Source organism: Tarenaya hassleriana, unplaced genomic scaffold (genome assembly GCF_000463585.1).
Source record: "Tarenaya hassleriana unplaced genomic scaffold, ASM46358v1 Cleome5, whole genome shotgun sequence".
Classification (NCBI taxonomy): Eukaryota; Viridiplantae; Streptophyta; class Magnoliopsida; order Brassicales; family Cleomaceae; genus Tarenaya; species Tarenaya hassleriana.
Window position 1 is genome coordinate 5,345,412 of NW_010967707.1, and position 15,798 is coordinate 5,361,209.

The following is a 15,798-nucleotide window of genomic DNA, read 5'->3' on the forward strand; positions in this document are numbered from 1 at the left end:
ATGGCCGGGCAGGAAAGATCGATGGCTGGCAGAGGAGGCTCGTGAGTTTGCCCGGAGAGTTCATAGTGAAAGAAGAAAATAAAAACGTCTGAGGTATACATAGGGGAAGAACAAGTTACAAGAGAGAAGCTGATTCTTTCTAAACATCAAATATTTTTCAAGAACTCCTCTTGCCGAATGCAACTCCTACAAAAAACCAGACACAGAAACAATGGAAAACGATGGCTGGCAGAGGAGGCTCGTGAGTTTGCCCGGAGAGTTCATAGTGAAAGAAGAAAATAAAAACGTCTGAGGTATACATAGGGGAAGAACAAGTTACAAGAGAGAAGCTGATTCTTTCTAAACATCAAATATTTTTCAAGAACTCCTCTTGCCGAATGCAACTCCTACAAAAAACCAGACACAGAAACAATGGAAAAACCCCAATCCCCAGAATCTGACAATGTTTGATACCCAACTGCCAGTTATTATTACCTTCTGTGTATCCGTCTCTCGTTTGTTTCTCTCTGCAGAATCTCGTCCAGACTATGCCGTGGCCAGTTGCCCTCCAGATTCCCGTTTCTCCGTATAAGAGCAACCGTTGGTAAGGGCTTCCACCTGACAAAGATCAAGACTTTGGGTAAACATACTGTTCCCAAAAAAACCGAGGCTTTGGATTAGAACGCTGTCTCGGAGTAACGGGAAACTCGAAACTCCGGGTAAGATCTGTTCTGCTTTCTTGAAAACGTGAAGAAAGACTGAAGAATTCAGACGGGGTGTGTGGAAAATGCGAGGAACGGTAAAAAGATTGGATGGAAATGTTAGGTGAGGTCGTTTTTTGAAGGGAAAAAAATATATTGAAACTTATGTTTTTTATAATAGTTTTTGAAAATAGTAATTATTTATTAATACATAAATAATTCAGATATTGATGCAATTTTTACATATATACAGGTTTTCACGTTTGTGAAACAGTATATGTGATGAACACATACAGACAGATCCGACACGAAGGAATCAAGATGGGATGAAGCAAGACTGTTGAATAGATTTATATATATATTCCGTACAAATTACATCACTCCCAAAAATAAAAAACCGAGAGAGAATCGATCTGATCACAGCAACAGCAACATGGACATGGTTATCGATCCGACACGTACGAAATCGCATCATCATGTCACACGTGTTAATTAATTATTACCCCCGAATTGATCTCCTCACTTAACCGTGGTTAAGCAACATAATCACTCAATTATTCCATCAAAACAAAACTACTTGTATATATAATTATTAATATTAGTTCCAAAAGATTCAAAGCCATAATGCACCAGCACGCTTGAGCATGGGAATCAAGGAGCGGTTGAGGTGAAGGCTCATGACCTCATTGGCTCCTCCGACAAACTCGCCGCCGATGAAGACCGCCGGCACGGATGGGCTGCAGCCGAGACGGGAGAGGGCCTGCTCTATCTCTCGGCCTCTAGGGACCTCGTCCAGCTCTTGGACCGCAGGGTTCACACCAAAGTCGCAGAGCAAGGTCTTGATGGTGTGAGACATGCAACACGAGCTCTTGCTGAATATCACCACTGGTCTCTCCTTCACCATCTTCGTTATCCTCTCCATCCTATGTATGTATGTATATATATGTGTGTGTGTATCGATAAAGAACTCGAAATGCTTTGGTTGAAAATGCGAAAGCAAAGATCTGAGATTGTTTTGCAACAGGTTTAATTTGGGGATCGGGGTTTAAAAAAGATGGAAACTTTTATGTCAAGATTAAGGAAAGAAAAAGCTCCTCTTCTATATATGAATTGGATATTAGGGTTTCTGTGGGGTGGGGTTGTATATTGTTCGATGGGTGTGCATAAAACGATAGGAAGAGGAGTGTTTATATAGACGATATGGAAATATTTCAGATTTTGGAGGGTTTCTCTAATGTTAGATCGATCGTATGATCATCGTTTCACGACAGCGACAAAACATATGAGAAAACCGTAACAGTGGTTGGAGATTCTTACAAGCTTCAAGTTTTATCACTTTATATATATACGCTGCATTTCACGTATTTAGGGTCATGGAGCACATGCCCTTACTCCGTACGGTTTCAAACTTTATTCTCAAATTGTTTTATGAGAACCAAAGTGTTCGATTAACGATAATATTATATGTTTGTACGCCGGTTTGATTAAATTAATTACTATATCGATGTTTTTTTGTGGACCCACATCGTTTCTATTGCCACTCATCCAATGTTTTTTGGACCCATTATCAACTGTAAATTTGTATTTTTTTTTCCGGGGGGTTAAAAAAAAAAAAGAAACGTTGTACATTTTCCGAATTCACCGTCTTAAACTTGTTTATGGTAAATGAAGAATTGATGTAATTAAATATCTCCTATAATGGGGCATTGGAATTATCCAAGAGAGGTGGGATCTATATCTATCCAGATTGGGACCCACCCATCTCCTTTTCATGTGAGGATTCTATTCTCCATTCGCCACTTCCATATTGTGAAAAAAAGCTTCTTTTTTTTTTTTCTTGGGTACGAATTTGTATAATAAGAGAGAGAAGAGTCCACACTCTCTCCTAGCATAAGCATTTAGCAACATTCATTTAATTCGTACGTTTTCATTACCATATATGAAAATGAAGAGATACGTGCATGTATACAATATATATATATATATATAGTCTATATATTCGAATTCTTATCCAGATTATACATGGTTTTGTGGAATTTTATTGCATGCACACATATACATGTACCTTCGAATCTTTTGTTGGGCTGTGTTGATAGTGTCGTGAAATGAACATCTATCCAATTATATATTCCATTCCTTTTTCTTTTTTCCAAAATACATTGTCTTTTTCGAGAGTCATATTAGTAAAATAAAAAAAATACGACTCACACACACGTATTATATATATACATATGCATCACAAAGAACCTTATAACGCTTACGCACATAGATGTGGGCAGATATTCGTATTCGTGATGTATATATGTCAGAATAGAAAGATGGGAGGGGCACGACATGGATATAAAAAGGCAATATATATATATATATATATGCATCATGCATGGGTGATTCGATAATAACGTGTACGTCTCTGACGCTCCAAAGCACCATCTCTTGCTCTATTGGAAAGCCAGTGCGCCAATATATATTATATTATATTGTCACATTTGGTCATTTTTTACCCTTTTTACGTACGCACGTCCGTACATGAGCCATGCAATGCAAATGCAACCCTACAAATCAATCATCTAAACATATTATTACTATATATATGTTATAAGGCGAAAATCTATGTTTTGTTTGTAATCAGGAATGTCAAAATTATTCAATTAAAAAAATAAAAAAGAGCCATGGACGGTCTATGGACCTTTTTGTTTTCTTAATAATTAAATTTGCATGTCAACTAGGAATATATTCTCATTCATAAGAAAACAATAATAATAAAACTCACGAGGACGGATCGTGGCTTCTCGCATACCATATATGGTTGACGATCTTTTTTTTTTATAACCAGGATGGTTCCCGATCCTTCGGCCCGACTACATCTACCATAAACTCGGGACAACCTTTGTATATAGACCATTTTGGTCCAGAAATTACATCTCTCACCACCGATAGAATCGAACCCATGATCTTGAAGATGATCTTGTGTCACCAACTGTTGGGTTGGTTGATAATCTCTTACGTGTGTATGTTTGAAATGCATGCATGCATATACACACATATTATATATTACTGATGATTATATTATATATTGTTTTTATATTAAATATACATGATATTGTGATATATATATATATATATATATGTATATACTGATCGAAATTCTTATTTTTATCAGACAAATTGATGTATGGATTGATACTAGTGATCAGCTTTATATATTCCTCACTGCATGACAGGGCAGATACTAAAAAAACGAATATAAAAAGCACAGATAATTAATTTTCTTTATATGTTGGCGACGCCGTGTATATATGGTTATATCCATCTATCTAAATTTTTTTACGTATTCTATCAAGTGGAGGAAATGCCAGAGAGACATATAAATATGGTTTTGACCGAAAATGAATATAAAGATGTTTTTTGGCGCCGAATTTTTTTTTGTTGCTTTAAATTATGCAAATTAATTTTTTGTTTGTACATAAATAATTAAATATTCGAAATTAAAAAAAATCAGTTCAAAATTATATAAAATAAGTATCGTAATATAAAGTTTTTAAAACTCTCATTATAATATCTAATATATAGCAACTTAAAACTATTAATTTTATATTGTTACATATTTATTTTTAAGAACGTTCTTATATATATATATATATGTATATATATATATATATATATATATATATGTTTGTTTGTAATCAGGAATGTCAAAATTATTCAATTAAAAAAATAAAAAAGAGCCATGGACGGTCTATGGACCTTTTTGTTTTCTTAATAATTAAATTTGCATGTCAACTAGGAATATATTCTCATTCATAAGAAAACAATAATAATAAAACTCACGAGGACGGATCGTGGCTTCTCGCATACCATATATGGTTGACGATCTTTTTTTTTTATAACCAGGATGGTTCCCGATCCTTCGGCCCGACTACATCTACCATAAACTCGGGACAACCTTTGTATATAGACCATTTTGGTCCAGAAATTACATCTCTCACCACCGATAGAATCGAACCCATGATCTTGAAGATGATCTTGTGTCACCAACTGTTGGGTTGGTTGATAATCTCTTACGTGTGTATGTTTGAAATGCATGCATGCATATACACACATATTATATATTACTGATGATTATATTATATATTGTTTTTATATTAAATATACATGATATTGTGATATATATATATATATATATATGTATATACTGATCGAAATTCTTATTTTTATCAGACAAATTGATGTATGGATTGATACTAGTGATCAGCTTTATATATTCCTCACTGCATGACAGGGCAGATACTAAAAAAACGAATATAAAAAGCACAGATAATTAATTTTCTTTATATGTTGGCGACGCCGTGTATATATGGTTATATCCATCTATCTAAATTTTTTTACGTATTCTATCAAGTGGAGGAAATGCCAGAGAGACATATAAATATGGTTTTGACCGAAAATGAATATAAAGATGTTTTTTGGCGCCGAATTTTTTTTTGTTGCTTTAAATTATGCAAATTAATTTTTTGTTTGTACATAAATAATTAAATATTCGAAATTAAAAAAAATCAGTTCAAAATTATATAAAATAAGTATCGTAATATAAAGTTTTTAAAACTCTCATTATAATATCTAATATATAGCAACTTAAAACTATTAATTTTATATTGTTACATATTTATTTTTAAGAACGTTCTTATATATATATATATATGTATATATATATATATATATATATATATATATGAGCACTATATATGAACTAAAAGTGTAGTTTCGGCCAAAACATGCTCAATCCGCCAACGCACAACGCGTGGCCTCCGACAGAGTTAGGAATCATATTCATGTATATATTTAATTTCATTGTAATTTAAATTTTTTGGTCCAAAATTCTCCACTGTGACATAAAATCGCAGATTCGGATTCAATAAATAAATAAAATAAATTACGTTATTGGCTATACCGTCATCCCAAGAGCCGATTCCATGCTTCGGAAAACCATGCGTGCGTATGCCTCTCTCTCTCTCTCTCTTTTAATTTAAAAAGATATCTAAGATACTGTTGTTATTTGTTCCTAAAGATTTAGCTCAAAAAATGCTTTAATAATGAAAAAAATTATGCTTGTTTGAAGAATTCATATATTATAACTCTTTCTAATATTTTTTTAGTTGGAGCGGATAGGACTTGGACATCCAATTTACCGATACATATATTATGTGAACTTAATACAAACATAATCCACATACATACATATATATATATATATGTATATGTATGTGGGGGGGGGATAGGTTGAGGGAATCGAGTTCTTGATATCGATCTTCCGACAAGAAGGTGAAAAAGAAGAAAACATAAAAGGACCGTACAAGGCGTCTAAAACTGCGTTTTGAGGGCGTCCACTTTCGGCAGCGTTTGGGGTTTATCCAAAACAATGTATCTACCACTCAATACGTGCGTGCAGAATTGATCTTCAAACGACGTCGTCTCAATCACAAGTCCCTCGCTCTTCCAAGTGTATTACCATCTCCTCTTTCGCTTGTTTTCCTGTTTCCAATATAAAAAATACATTATATCTTTTTCATTTTTCCAATAAAAGTTTACTATATATATATATATATATCATGCACGGTCGAATTATAATTATATATACAATAAAATCTTCAATCATAACACAATACACAAATTCAGAGCGAGAAAAATTGTGATAACCGTTCCCTCCCTTCCGAGCATCGAACTATCAGTTGAATATAAACAAATCTTTCTCTCATATATATATATATATATATATATATATATATATATATATATAGTATAATAACACTGTTAATCCTAAAATAAAATCTATAAGGTTGAAAATACAATGAAACAATTGAAAATGACAAACTGAAATTTATTGTATTATTGTAAATATATAAATAATAATTTCTTTTTTTTCTTTTAATCCAATATTCAAATTTGACCAAGATTTTGTCACAATAGATATAGATGGAGGATGATCCAAACTCAATCCCGCTCTTAATGCAGACTTCGTCAAGCAATCATCAACTATGGTTTGTTTCTTCGATATATCAATCTTTCTTTATCATCTCTATCTCTTGATATTTATGAACCAAATTTCAAATCGGAATTGGAAATTTGTTTCGGTGATGGAACATTGACACACATTGATTGAATGATGGACTGAATTGAAGAGGCTTCTTCCTTTTTTTTATGGTGGGACAAAGGCACTGTCCTCCTTTAGCTTTACTTGTATGAGCAAAAAGGCTGAGACCACTAAGTTCAATTATTTCATGAATGCACCAAACCAAACCAAACCATGAAACCAATGTGTATATATATAGACATGTGCCCAACAAAGCATATTCTATATTGCCTATGCATATGATCATATGAGTTATGTGTTCATATGAGGCTCTCTAATCAAACCAATATAAAACCCATTGTATAATCTATTATTAATTAACTCTTAAATCATGATCTCACAGCCCACGTCAGCCACAAACACAAGTACACGTATACATACAGACGCGCATACATAAAACCAGGGGCAGAAGGCGGTGGTGATATTCAGCAAGCGCACGTGCTGCATGAGCCATGCAATAAAGAGGCTGTTCTACGTACGAGCAAGGGGTAACTCCATATGAAAAATTAGTTTACGACATAAAGATTGGTTTTGAGATATTTATAGATAATCCAATATGATACATGTTATGGAAAACTATATATTATAAAAACTATGGGGAATTTTAATTCGTGTGAAGCTTCCATATATATATATATGCATATATATCACATTTATCATATATATATGCTGTATATCATGAAAGTGGGTTGCGGTTTGATACATTGAATCGGGTACTAAATTCATTGCCTACAAGTGCCATTGTGTCACCAATACCTCAGCAAGTTATATATATACATACACGCCTCGGTGTGTGTGTATATATATATACGCATGTACGGATAAAGTGTGTATGTACACGAATTTGTTCCAACAGTATATACGTGATATATGAATTGGATCACTAACACTTACATATATATATATATGCATGTACGGATAAAGTGTGTATGTCAGCGCATATATATATATATATATATATGTGTGTGTGTGTGTATTATGTCAGGTTGTGGCTTTGGTTTACTCTCTTGCTGCCATGTCTCTCGACTACCGATATGAAGGAATTCTATTCGTATATATTTTGTTGTTTTGGTAACGTCTAATTCGGCCGTGTTCTGTTATTTTCTTGGATTATATGTTATACATTGAATGTCTCCTACGAATATTATTTATTCATTCAGAAATTTCACACGGAATTTTTTTTATAGAACTATTCAAACTGTATACTCATTACTCAATACGGTTGGTAAATAGATAGAGCGAATATTTCAGTTTAAATATTTATAATCTAAATAGACCGAATCAAATAATATATATATATATATAATTGTGTAAAAATAAATTTTAATCTAAATATTGACTGGGTATAATTTTCCTAAAAACAAATTAATTGAATTCAAACCGATTCTAAATAAAAAAACTAAAAAAACGAACTAAATACTTTTTTCATAAAATATTTTAAATAAATAAAAAAATAACCGTCGTCTAATCACAAATATAAAATTATTGCCGGTTTTATTTGTGTTTCTTGAAAAAAAAAAATCCAATTGGACTTTAGCGAAACAAGTCAATCATTCGTTTGTACAACTCTAAAATAAAATCATGTTATGGAAACGGACTACACACATAATGACGCATTTAATAAGACGAAGACATGTGTATATGATTATATTTGGAACCGTATATACGCAAATCCATGTCCACTGAAGACACAAACCTAACAACGTCTTTGTTTTATTTAATATATCGCATCAAGTTTTCACTTTTAAATATATTCCACGTGGCGGGGATGGAGTTTGGTCAACAATCATTGACCGAATGCCCACTAAGTTACTAACCACGTTTCATGTGCTGAGAGGATCGACGGTGGTCAGTCAAAGGCGAAACTCGTAAATTCATATTTCTCCGACAGCAGAGGCAGTTATCCGCAGTGCTCATGTGCATTGTCTGTTCGGAACGTCACCAACCTGTTGAACCGCCACGTGTCCGATGATGTGATCCGTGGCACACGGGAAAACCGTGTGTCGAGGCGCACTGTATAATTGTCTTCGCACGACGGTGCAATATTGCAGCGACATTTTCTCGGTGGCAATGCTCAAATGCACGCATATACGATATTACTATTTTTTTCCCCCATTAAATAGAGCACGTGCCATTCGAATTTCGTTTCGTTTCAATTATGTTCGGTTATGAAAAAATAGTATTTAAAAAAAATACGTTTTTCAGTCAATTTAATTTTTTTTTTCGATTTAAAAAAAATCATATTCATTCGATATTTCGTCGAATTCAGTTCGGTTGTAGTTATATATTATTCGGTTTGAATTGATTCGATTATTAATCAACCCTAGCATGTGTATGTCTGTCCAAGTTTAGTAACTCAATGTGAGTTAGAGATAATTATCAGTTCCGTCATTCGAGTATTCGCATAATATACAACTTTAACTTGAAACGTGAAAAACTATATACAGATTTTGATTACCTTTGTTAATATGTATATCTAGTTACATACACACATATAAATTGCACCTATCGAAATAAATGGGTCAACTTGTTTAATTTTGCTTTTACGCCGTCATTAAAAATGTTTAGTTTTTTTTTATTCCATGAAAATAAGGAAAAAATTACAAAATAAGTAAAAGAAAACTTGGGGGCGTAAACTTTTCAAAATCCATAGACGTTAGAGTTGGACCAAACGCGTGTATTTTTCCTAAAGGAAAAAGAAATATGTTTTTATATTAATATGTTCACCGACTTTTTTTTTTGTAATCTATAATTAAATCAAAGAAGACACAAAAAGCTCAAAGATGAATACACACATAGACACACATATATATACGTTATGCGTGCTTCTTTTTAAAACTACACAATTTTTAGAACTATTTTTAATTTTTTTATGAATTCGTCATATTTTCCAAATGTATATTTATATTATAGAACAAATAAATATCTCTTTTAAAAATACTAAGAATTTATTTATAATGTATAATATATAAATACATGGGTCGAACATGAATTTACAGCCAAAATTAGTCAGACCATGACCACTATAAATCATGTGTTTCTACAACAATTGTGATGTTTTTTTGGGTAAATTTTGTGATGAAACCTAATGTGATTGAAAATATCATATCCAAAAATCTCAATGAACTTGTAGTTCATGTCAGTAATCCATGATATTTTTTACAAAATTATTATTTTTTGTAAAAAAATAAATATGAATATTTATAACATTTTGGTATTGTGTTTTCTCATTACATGCCAATAACCACTATCAATAAAAACAAATATGATTAATTTCTGATTTTTATTTATTGGTTCTCTAGCAGTTCTGAAGGAAAGCATCGTAGTACTTTATATAATTATATTTATATAATTACATTAAGTTGTAATGTAAGGAATATTTGTTACCAGAAGCGCGCGCGCACATATATATATACAAATAATATAAATTAACGAAATTAATTTACCAGAAAAAAAAAAGAAAAAGAAAAAGAAAAAAGAAAAACGTGGGTTTGAGAATGTCGCTCACAAAGCGTGGAAGCACATCCTTTCAGGTGGGACCCATTTCCCGACCGCGATGATGCGTCTTCTCTCTCCCGTCGCCGTAATTTTTACAAACAATAGCGGTAAAATTACAATTTTAATAACTATTTTTTTCTTTCAAACCCTTGACTTTTTTTTCCCGTATAATTACTTTCCTCTTCCTTTTTTTTTTTTTACCAAAGCGTTGTTATATCCTCGGAAAATATTTTATTTTAGTTTTTTTTTTCATTTTTTATTTTGGATATGCGAATCTTTGGAGACTCGAAGTTTGATACTATTTGATAAAAACAGGGTAAAAAAATCATTTAACAGGATGTATATATAATGAATCTTTTATAATTTCAATGATATCGTATCATGTATTTGCATGGGGAATATTACGTACTGAAGTTAATTATGTATATATAGCGCTTTAGATGTGATGGATTAGTTGTATCTTAAAAGTTCGAACACCGCTACCAAACGTAAAAAGGAGAAAAAGAAAGAAAAAAAACAATTCTAAAAATATATATATCATATATAGAAATGATATGTGAGTTACGTTCATATAATTAAGTAGCTGTAAAACTTATTAAAACATATATAAGATAATGTATGTACATATGTTATATATATATACATGCATTAAAAATATACATATGCATGTTGTAATCAATTGTTGAATTTTAAAATAATCGAACATAGGAGGATATATCTTTTAAACGCAGTTTACGTATGTCAATCATTATAGGATATTATTGAGGGGGAAAAATGCGTTATTTTGAATGACAATAAGAAATATGATTATAGTTTACATATACTATTTTGTTTGTATATTGTTTTTTCTTTCAAAACCTTATATTCACGGTTCAAAACTTCAAAATGTTTTTTTTTGCAATAAATTATCTGTTTTATTTTGTTTAAATTATATGTTATATTAATATAATAATTATTTAAAAATTTCATATAATAAATATTTTTTCAAAAATATAATACCCCAACCATGGTTTAACGTTATTATTGATATAATATCAAAAACCATTGTTTAACTATCGTTTAACAATATTTCCATCATTATTTACTATTATCACTATTTGCGTGAGGATATAATTATATTTTAAAATTATGATTTATGTATTTTATTTGGAAATTTAGTCATTTTTTTAATTTAAAGAAAAAGGAGGGAAAAGATAGAGTGACGGCAACATTATCCGTATAATCATCGTATAGTATCCAGAAGATTACGCATCATTAAGTAGTAATCCCACAGTTTAACTGTAATTATTCCCTTAATTTACTCTTCTTATTTTTTTTCAACCTTTCAACGAGAGCAAAAGGAAATAAAAAAAATATATATCACATTGATTTTCCCTTTCACAGTTTTTCAAAATTAATCTGAAAATTATTTAATTAAATTTCATCTCTCTCTTTTTTTTTCTTCTCTCCATTACCTTCTCTTCACTTCTTGCGTAGCACCCACAACATTTTTTTTTCCTCGATTTGTTGATCTGCCGCTGGTCTCAATCTCTCTCCAAAGATTAGAGAGAGAGAGAGGTGTTGAAAAAGCCCGAAGCTTTTTTTTTTCCCCTTTCTATTTTCCATATGGGGTTACAGTGAAAATCCCGAGATGTGTTGAGCAGAAGAGTTGGGAATCTCCAGTTGATTTTGTCGGTAGGGTTTTTGAATTTCGATTGCTCCGAGAAGGGCTTAACTTACGGAGATGAGTGGGTGTCTCCCGTGTTTCGGATCTTCGACGAAGGACGCTGCTGCGAAAGAATCGGCGAAGAAGGACGCTTCGGCTAAAGACGGCTCCGTCACTCAGTCCCACTACGTCAGCTCAGGTGAAATTTTCATCACTTTTTTAGATTTTTACGGCGGGATCTGTTCAATTTTCATGCTTTAGATCGATTTGGTATGCGGGGTTTCGTAAAAGTCGCAGCCTTGATGACGATTTGCTGTCGATTAGAACGAAATGTTGTTGTTTCTGATCTGTAAGTTCATCTCTTCTAGTTTATGTAGTTTCATTTCTGTGGAATCTATGGACTCTTAATTCCTGAGATCTGTTGGATTTTGGGAGTTTTGGTTTGATTTGGAATGCATTAGGACATGAAAGAGAGAGAGAGAGAGTTAGGAATGCTATGCGAGAAATTATGAGTCATAAAAATGGAAGCTTTAAGGTTTAAACTGAACTGTCTGGAGCCGAAGATTCAGCCTTTTGGCTAGAAAAAAAGGCGAATGGGGTGTACTTTTGGATATCAGTAAGTCAAGAACAAAGTGAATATTTTCTGTTTGAGTTGAAACTCATTAGTCTCTGAACTCCATTTGGCTGTTTTAGGTTTAACTTGTTTCTGCTGTTTGCATTTGAAATCTGTTGGTGTTTGATTGATTTGGTGTTTGTTTTTGTTCCGTGCCCACTTGTTTGATCACTTCCCTGAACCAACTTCTAGTTGTTGTTATGTTTTGAAACAGCAAGAACTCATGTACTAATGTTTTCCTTTTGTAGACAAATCGAAATCTAAAGGTGGGTCTGAACACAAGAAGGATGCAACAACGGCTCCAAAGGACGGGCCACCAGCAAATATAGCTGCACAGACATTTACTTTCCGAGAGTTGGCTTCTGCCACTCAGAACTTTAGACCGGAATGCCTTCTCGGTGAAGGAGGATTTGGACGTGTTTACAAGGGCCGTCTCGATAGCACAGGACAGGTTATGTCTTGAAACTGACACGAGATCCACCCTCTTTAAAGTTTTTGATGAATTTACGTTTACGTCTAGAATGTTCTTCCGTTTTTCTTTTATGTGCAGATAGTTGCGGTTAAACAGCTAGACCGGAATGGCCTACAAGGAAACAGAGAGTTTCTGGTGGAGGTTCTAATGCTGAGTCTCCTGCACCATCCTAATCTCGTGAATTTGATTGGTTATTGCGCTGATGGTGACCAACGTCTCCTCGTTTACGAGTACATGCCTCTGGGATCATTGGAGGATCATCTCCATGGTATGCCCTTTTAGTGTTCGTCACGTCTACGTATGGAAACATGTTTCGTGCACGTTATTTTCCAATTGAAGAGATACCGTATATAATTAGTCTTATAAACAATCTGAATACAAGATAAACAATTGGATCGAGGAGTTATTAACTTGTTATTGGTGAAGGTTAGTGTCATTGGGGTTGAAAGAAATGTCGGTGTGGAAAAAGAATTTCGGATTGTTTTTGCATGAAAAATAACGCACGTATCTGCATTTCGTGCTATATATAAGTATATTTATTGCGTCTGATATGATATTATCGGTAAGTCTATCATCTGCTTAGGTTTTTAAGCCTGCAAATGAAGATATGCTGTATTAAAACTCCATTATTTTTAGATCTTCCTCCGGATAGAGAGCCTCTAGATTGGAATACGAGGATGAAGATAGCCGCAGGAGCAGCAAAAGGACTGGAGTACCTTCACGACAAAGCGAACCCTCCTGTGATCTACCGGGATTTGAAGTCATCTAACATACTTCTTGGGGAAGGATATCACCCGAAGTTATCTGATTTCGGGCTGGCCAAATTGGGGCCTGTCGGCGATAAAACCCACGTCTCAACCCGTGTGATGGGCACTTATGGTTATTGCGCCCCGGAATATGCCATGACTGGCCAACTCACCCTGAAGTCGGATGTCTATAGCTTTGGTGTCGTCTTTCTTGAGCTCATCACGGGTCGGAAGGCCATTGATAATACCCGAGCACCAGGAGAACACAACCTCGTTGCATGGGTAAGTATCAGTGAATCATTATCCTAAATCTTTATCCTCTGACCTGAATAGTAACGTCTGTTTCTGTTTCTGACCAGTTAAAATGGTTCTTTTGTCTGGTTTCCCTGTCTCTCCGGGGGCTCTGTTTATGTTACAGGCGAGGCCATTGTTCAAGGACAGGAGGAAGTTCCCGAAGATGGCAGACCCATTGCTGCAAGGGCGATACCCGATGCGTGGTCTATATCAGGCACTGGCGGTTGCGGCAATGTGCTTGCAAGAGCAAGCGGCCACGAGGCCACTCATAGGCGATGTGGTGACGGCTCTGACCTACTTAGCTTCCCAAACGTATGATCCGAATTCTCCAAGTGCTCAGAGCAGCAGAGGAGGCCAGCCCTCGATCAGGACAGCGAGGGATGACCGGAGGAGCACGGGGGACGGCAGCAGCCTCGACAGCCCGGCTAGCACACGCAGCCGCCTGGGCTCACCTGCCACCCACAGGAACTCTCCGGAATACCGCCATTGCTGCAAGGGCGATACCCGATGCGTGGTCTATATCAGGCACTGGCGGTTGCGGCAATGTGCTTGCAAGAGCAAGCGGCCACGAGGCCACTCATAGGCGATGTGGTGACGGCTCTGACCTACTTAGCTTCCCAAACGTATGATCCGAATTCTCCAAGTGCTCAGAGCAGCAGAGGAGGCCAGCCCTCGATCAGGACAGCGAGGGATGACCGGAGGAGCACGGGGGACGGCAGCAGCCTCGACAGCCCGGCTAGCACACGCAGCCGCCTGGGCTCACCTGCCACCCACAGAAACTCTCCGGACTACAGGAGACGGGATGCGAGCATGGGCTCGGAGCTCGGGAGGAGCGAGACGGGAGGCGGGTCGGGGAGGAAATGGGGGTTAGGCGACATGGAAGGGCCGGAGTCGCAGAGAGACAGTCCGGTGAGCGTGGGGAGGGGGAGGAACAGGGATTTGGACAGAGAGAGGGCGGTGGCAGAGGCAAAGGTGTGGGGAGAGAACTGGAGGGAGAGGAAGAGAGCGAGCAATGCAGCGAGTTTCGACAGCACAAACGAGTGAAATGGCCACTTGGGTATGGAAAACAAGAGGAAGGAGATGGCGGAGAAAGAGGCTTTCACAGAGAGAGGAGAGAGGGTCTAAAAGGCTGAAGAAAGAGCCTTTGAAAGAGAAGGGTCGTTGGAGATGGGTCTACGAAAGGGAATAAGAATGTATGAACTGTTTTGTCTGGTCGGGTCAGTTGGGTTGTCAGGATCTGTCGGAGTCAGATGTCAGAGCCGTAGTAAGAGAGATTCTTCAACACTGTGGTTGAAGCTGCAGAAGGAAACAGAGCGAAGCATGGGATTTGGGTGAGAGAGAGAGCAAGTGCAAAAGGTCAAAGCTTTCTTCAGAGTTTTTTTTTTCCTTCTTTTTATGGGGATTGTGTATGTAATCAGGGAGAGAGACTGTCTTTTTTTTTTTTTAGTAATTTTTATGGTTTTTGTATTATTTTTTTTCCTGTTTCCTGAGTCTCTGTATGGATTGGAGTCTCTCAAGAAAAAAGAAAAAAAAAAGTGTTTATTGTCGTCTATAGGCCCATTTTTACATCCTAAAACAGTGTATCACCAGATCATAGCCCGACTACAATCAATATGTGTGTGTATATATTTCTGCAAATTCCCGACCTCATGCTGGACAGATTCAGGCCCATGGGCCCATCTATAGGCCCATTTAGGTCAAGAACAGAACGGGTAGAATGATT

The 15,798-nt window shown here is 35.3% G+C and overlaps 2 protein-coding genes across 4 annotated transcripts; one reads left to right on the forward strand and one right to left on the reverse strand.

The window, feature by feature from the left end:
- Positions 1-1,007: 1,007 nt before the first annotated feature.
- Positions 1,008-1,967, reverse strand: LOC104827115 (monothiol glutaredoxin-S2). Its single transcript, XM_010560174.1, has one exon. It carries the CDS (start codon positions 1,600-1,602, stop codon positions 1,294-1,296), a length of 309 nt encoding a protein of 102 aa, XP_010558476.1. The 5' UTR covers positions 1,603-1,967; the 3' UTR covers positions 1,008-1,293.
- Positions 1,968-11,762: 9,795 nt separating this feature from the next.
- LOC104827116 (serine/threonine-protein kinase CDL1-like) lies at positions 11,763-15,627 on the forward strand. Of its 3 annotated transcripts, none has more exons than XM_010560175.2 (6): positions 11,763-12,149; positions 12,812-13,014; positions 13,114-13,303; positions 13,672-14,063; positions 14,200-14,540; positions 14,852-15,627. In XM_010560175.2, exons 1-6 carry the CDS (start codon positions 12,029-12,031, stop codon positions 15,117-15,119), a joined length of 1,515 nt encoding a protein of 504 aa, XP_010558477.1. In that variant the 5' UTR covers positions 11,763-12,028; the 3' UTR covers positions 15,120-15,627. The 3 variants fall into 3 exon arrangements, with proteins under 3 accessions (XP_010558477.1, XP_010558479.1, XP_010558478.1); XM_010560177.2 differs by having other exon boundaries at positions 14,200-14,432; positions 14,735-15,627; XM_010560176.2 differs by having other exon boundaries at positions 14,200-14,278; positions 14,590-15,627.
- The last annotated feature ends 171 nt before the right edge of the window (positions 15,628-15,798 follow it).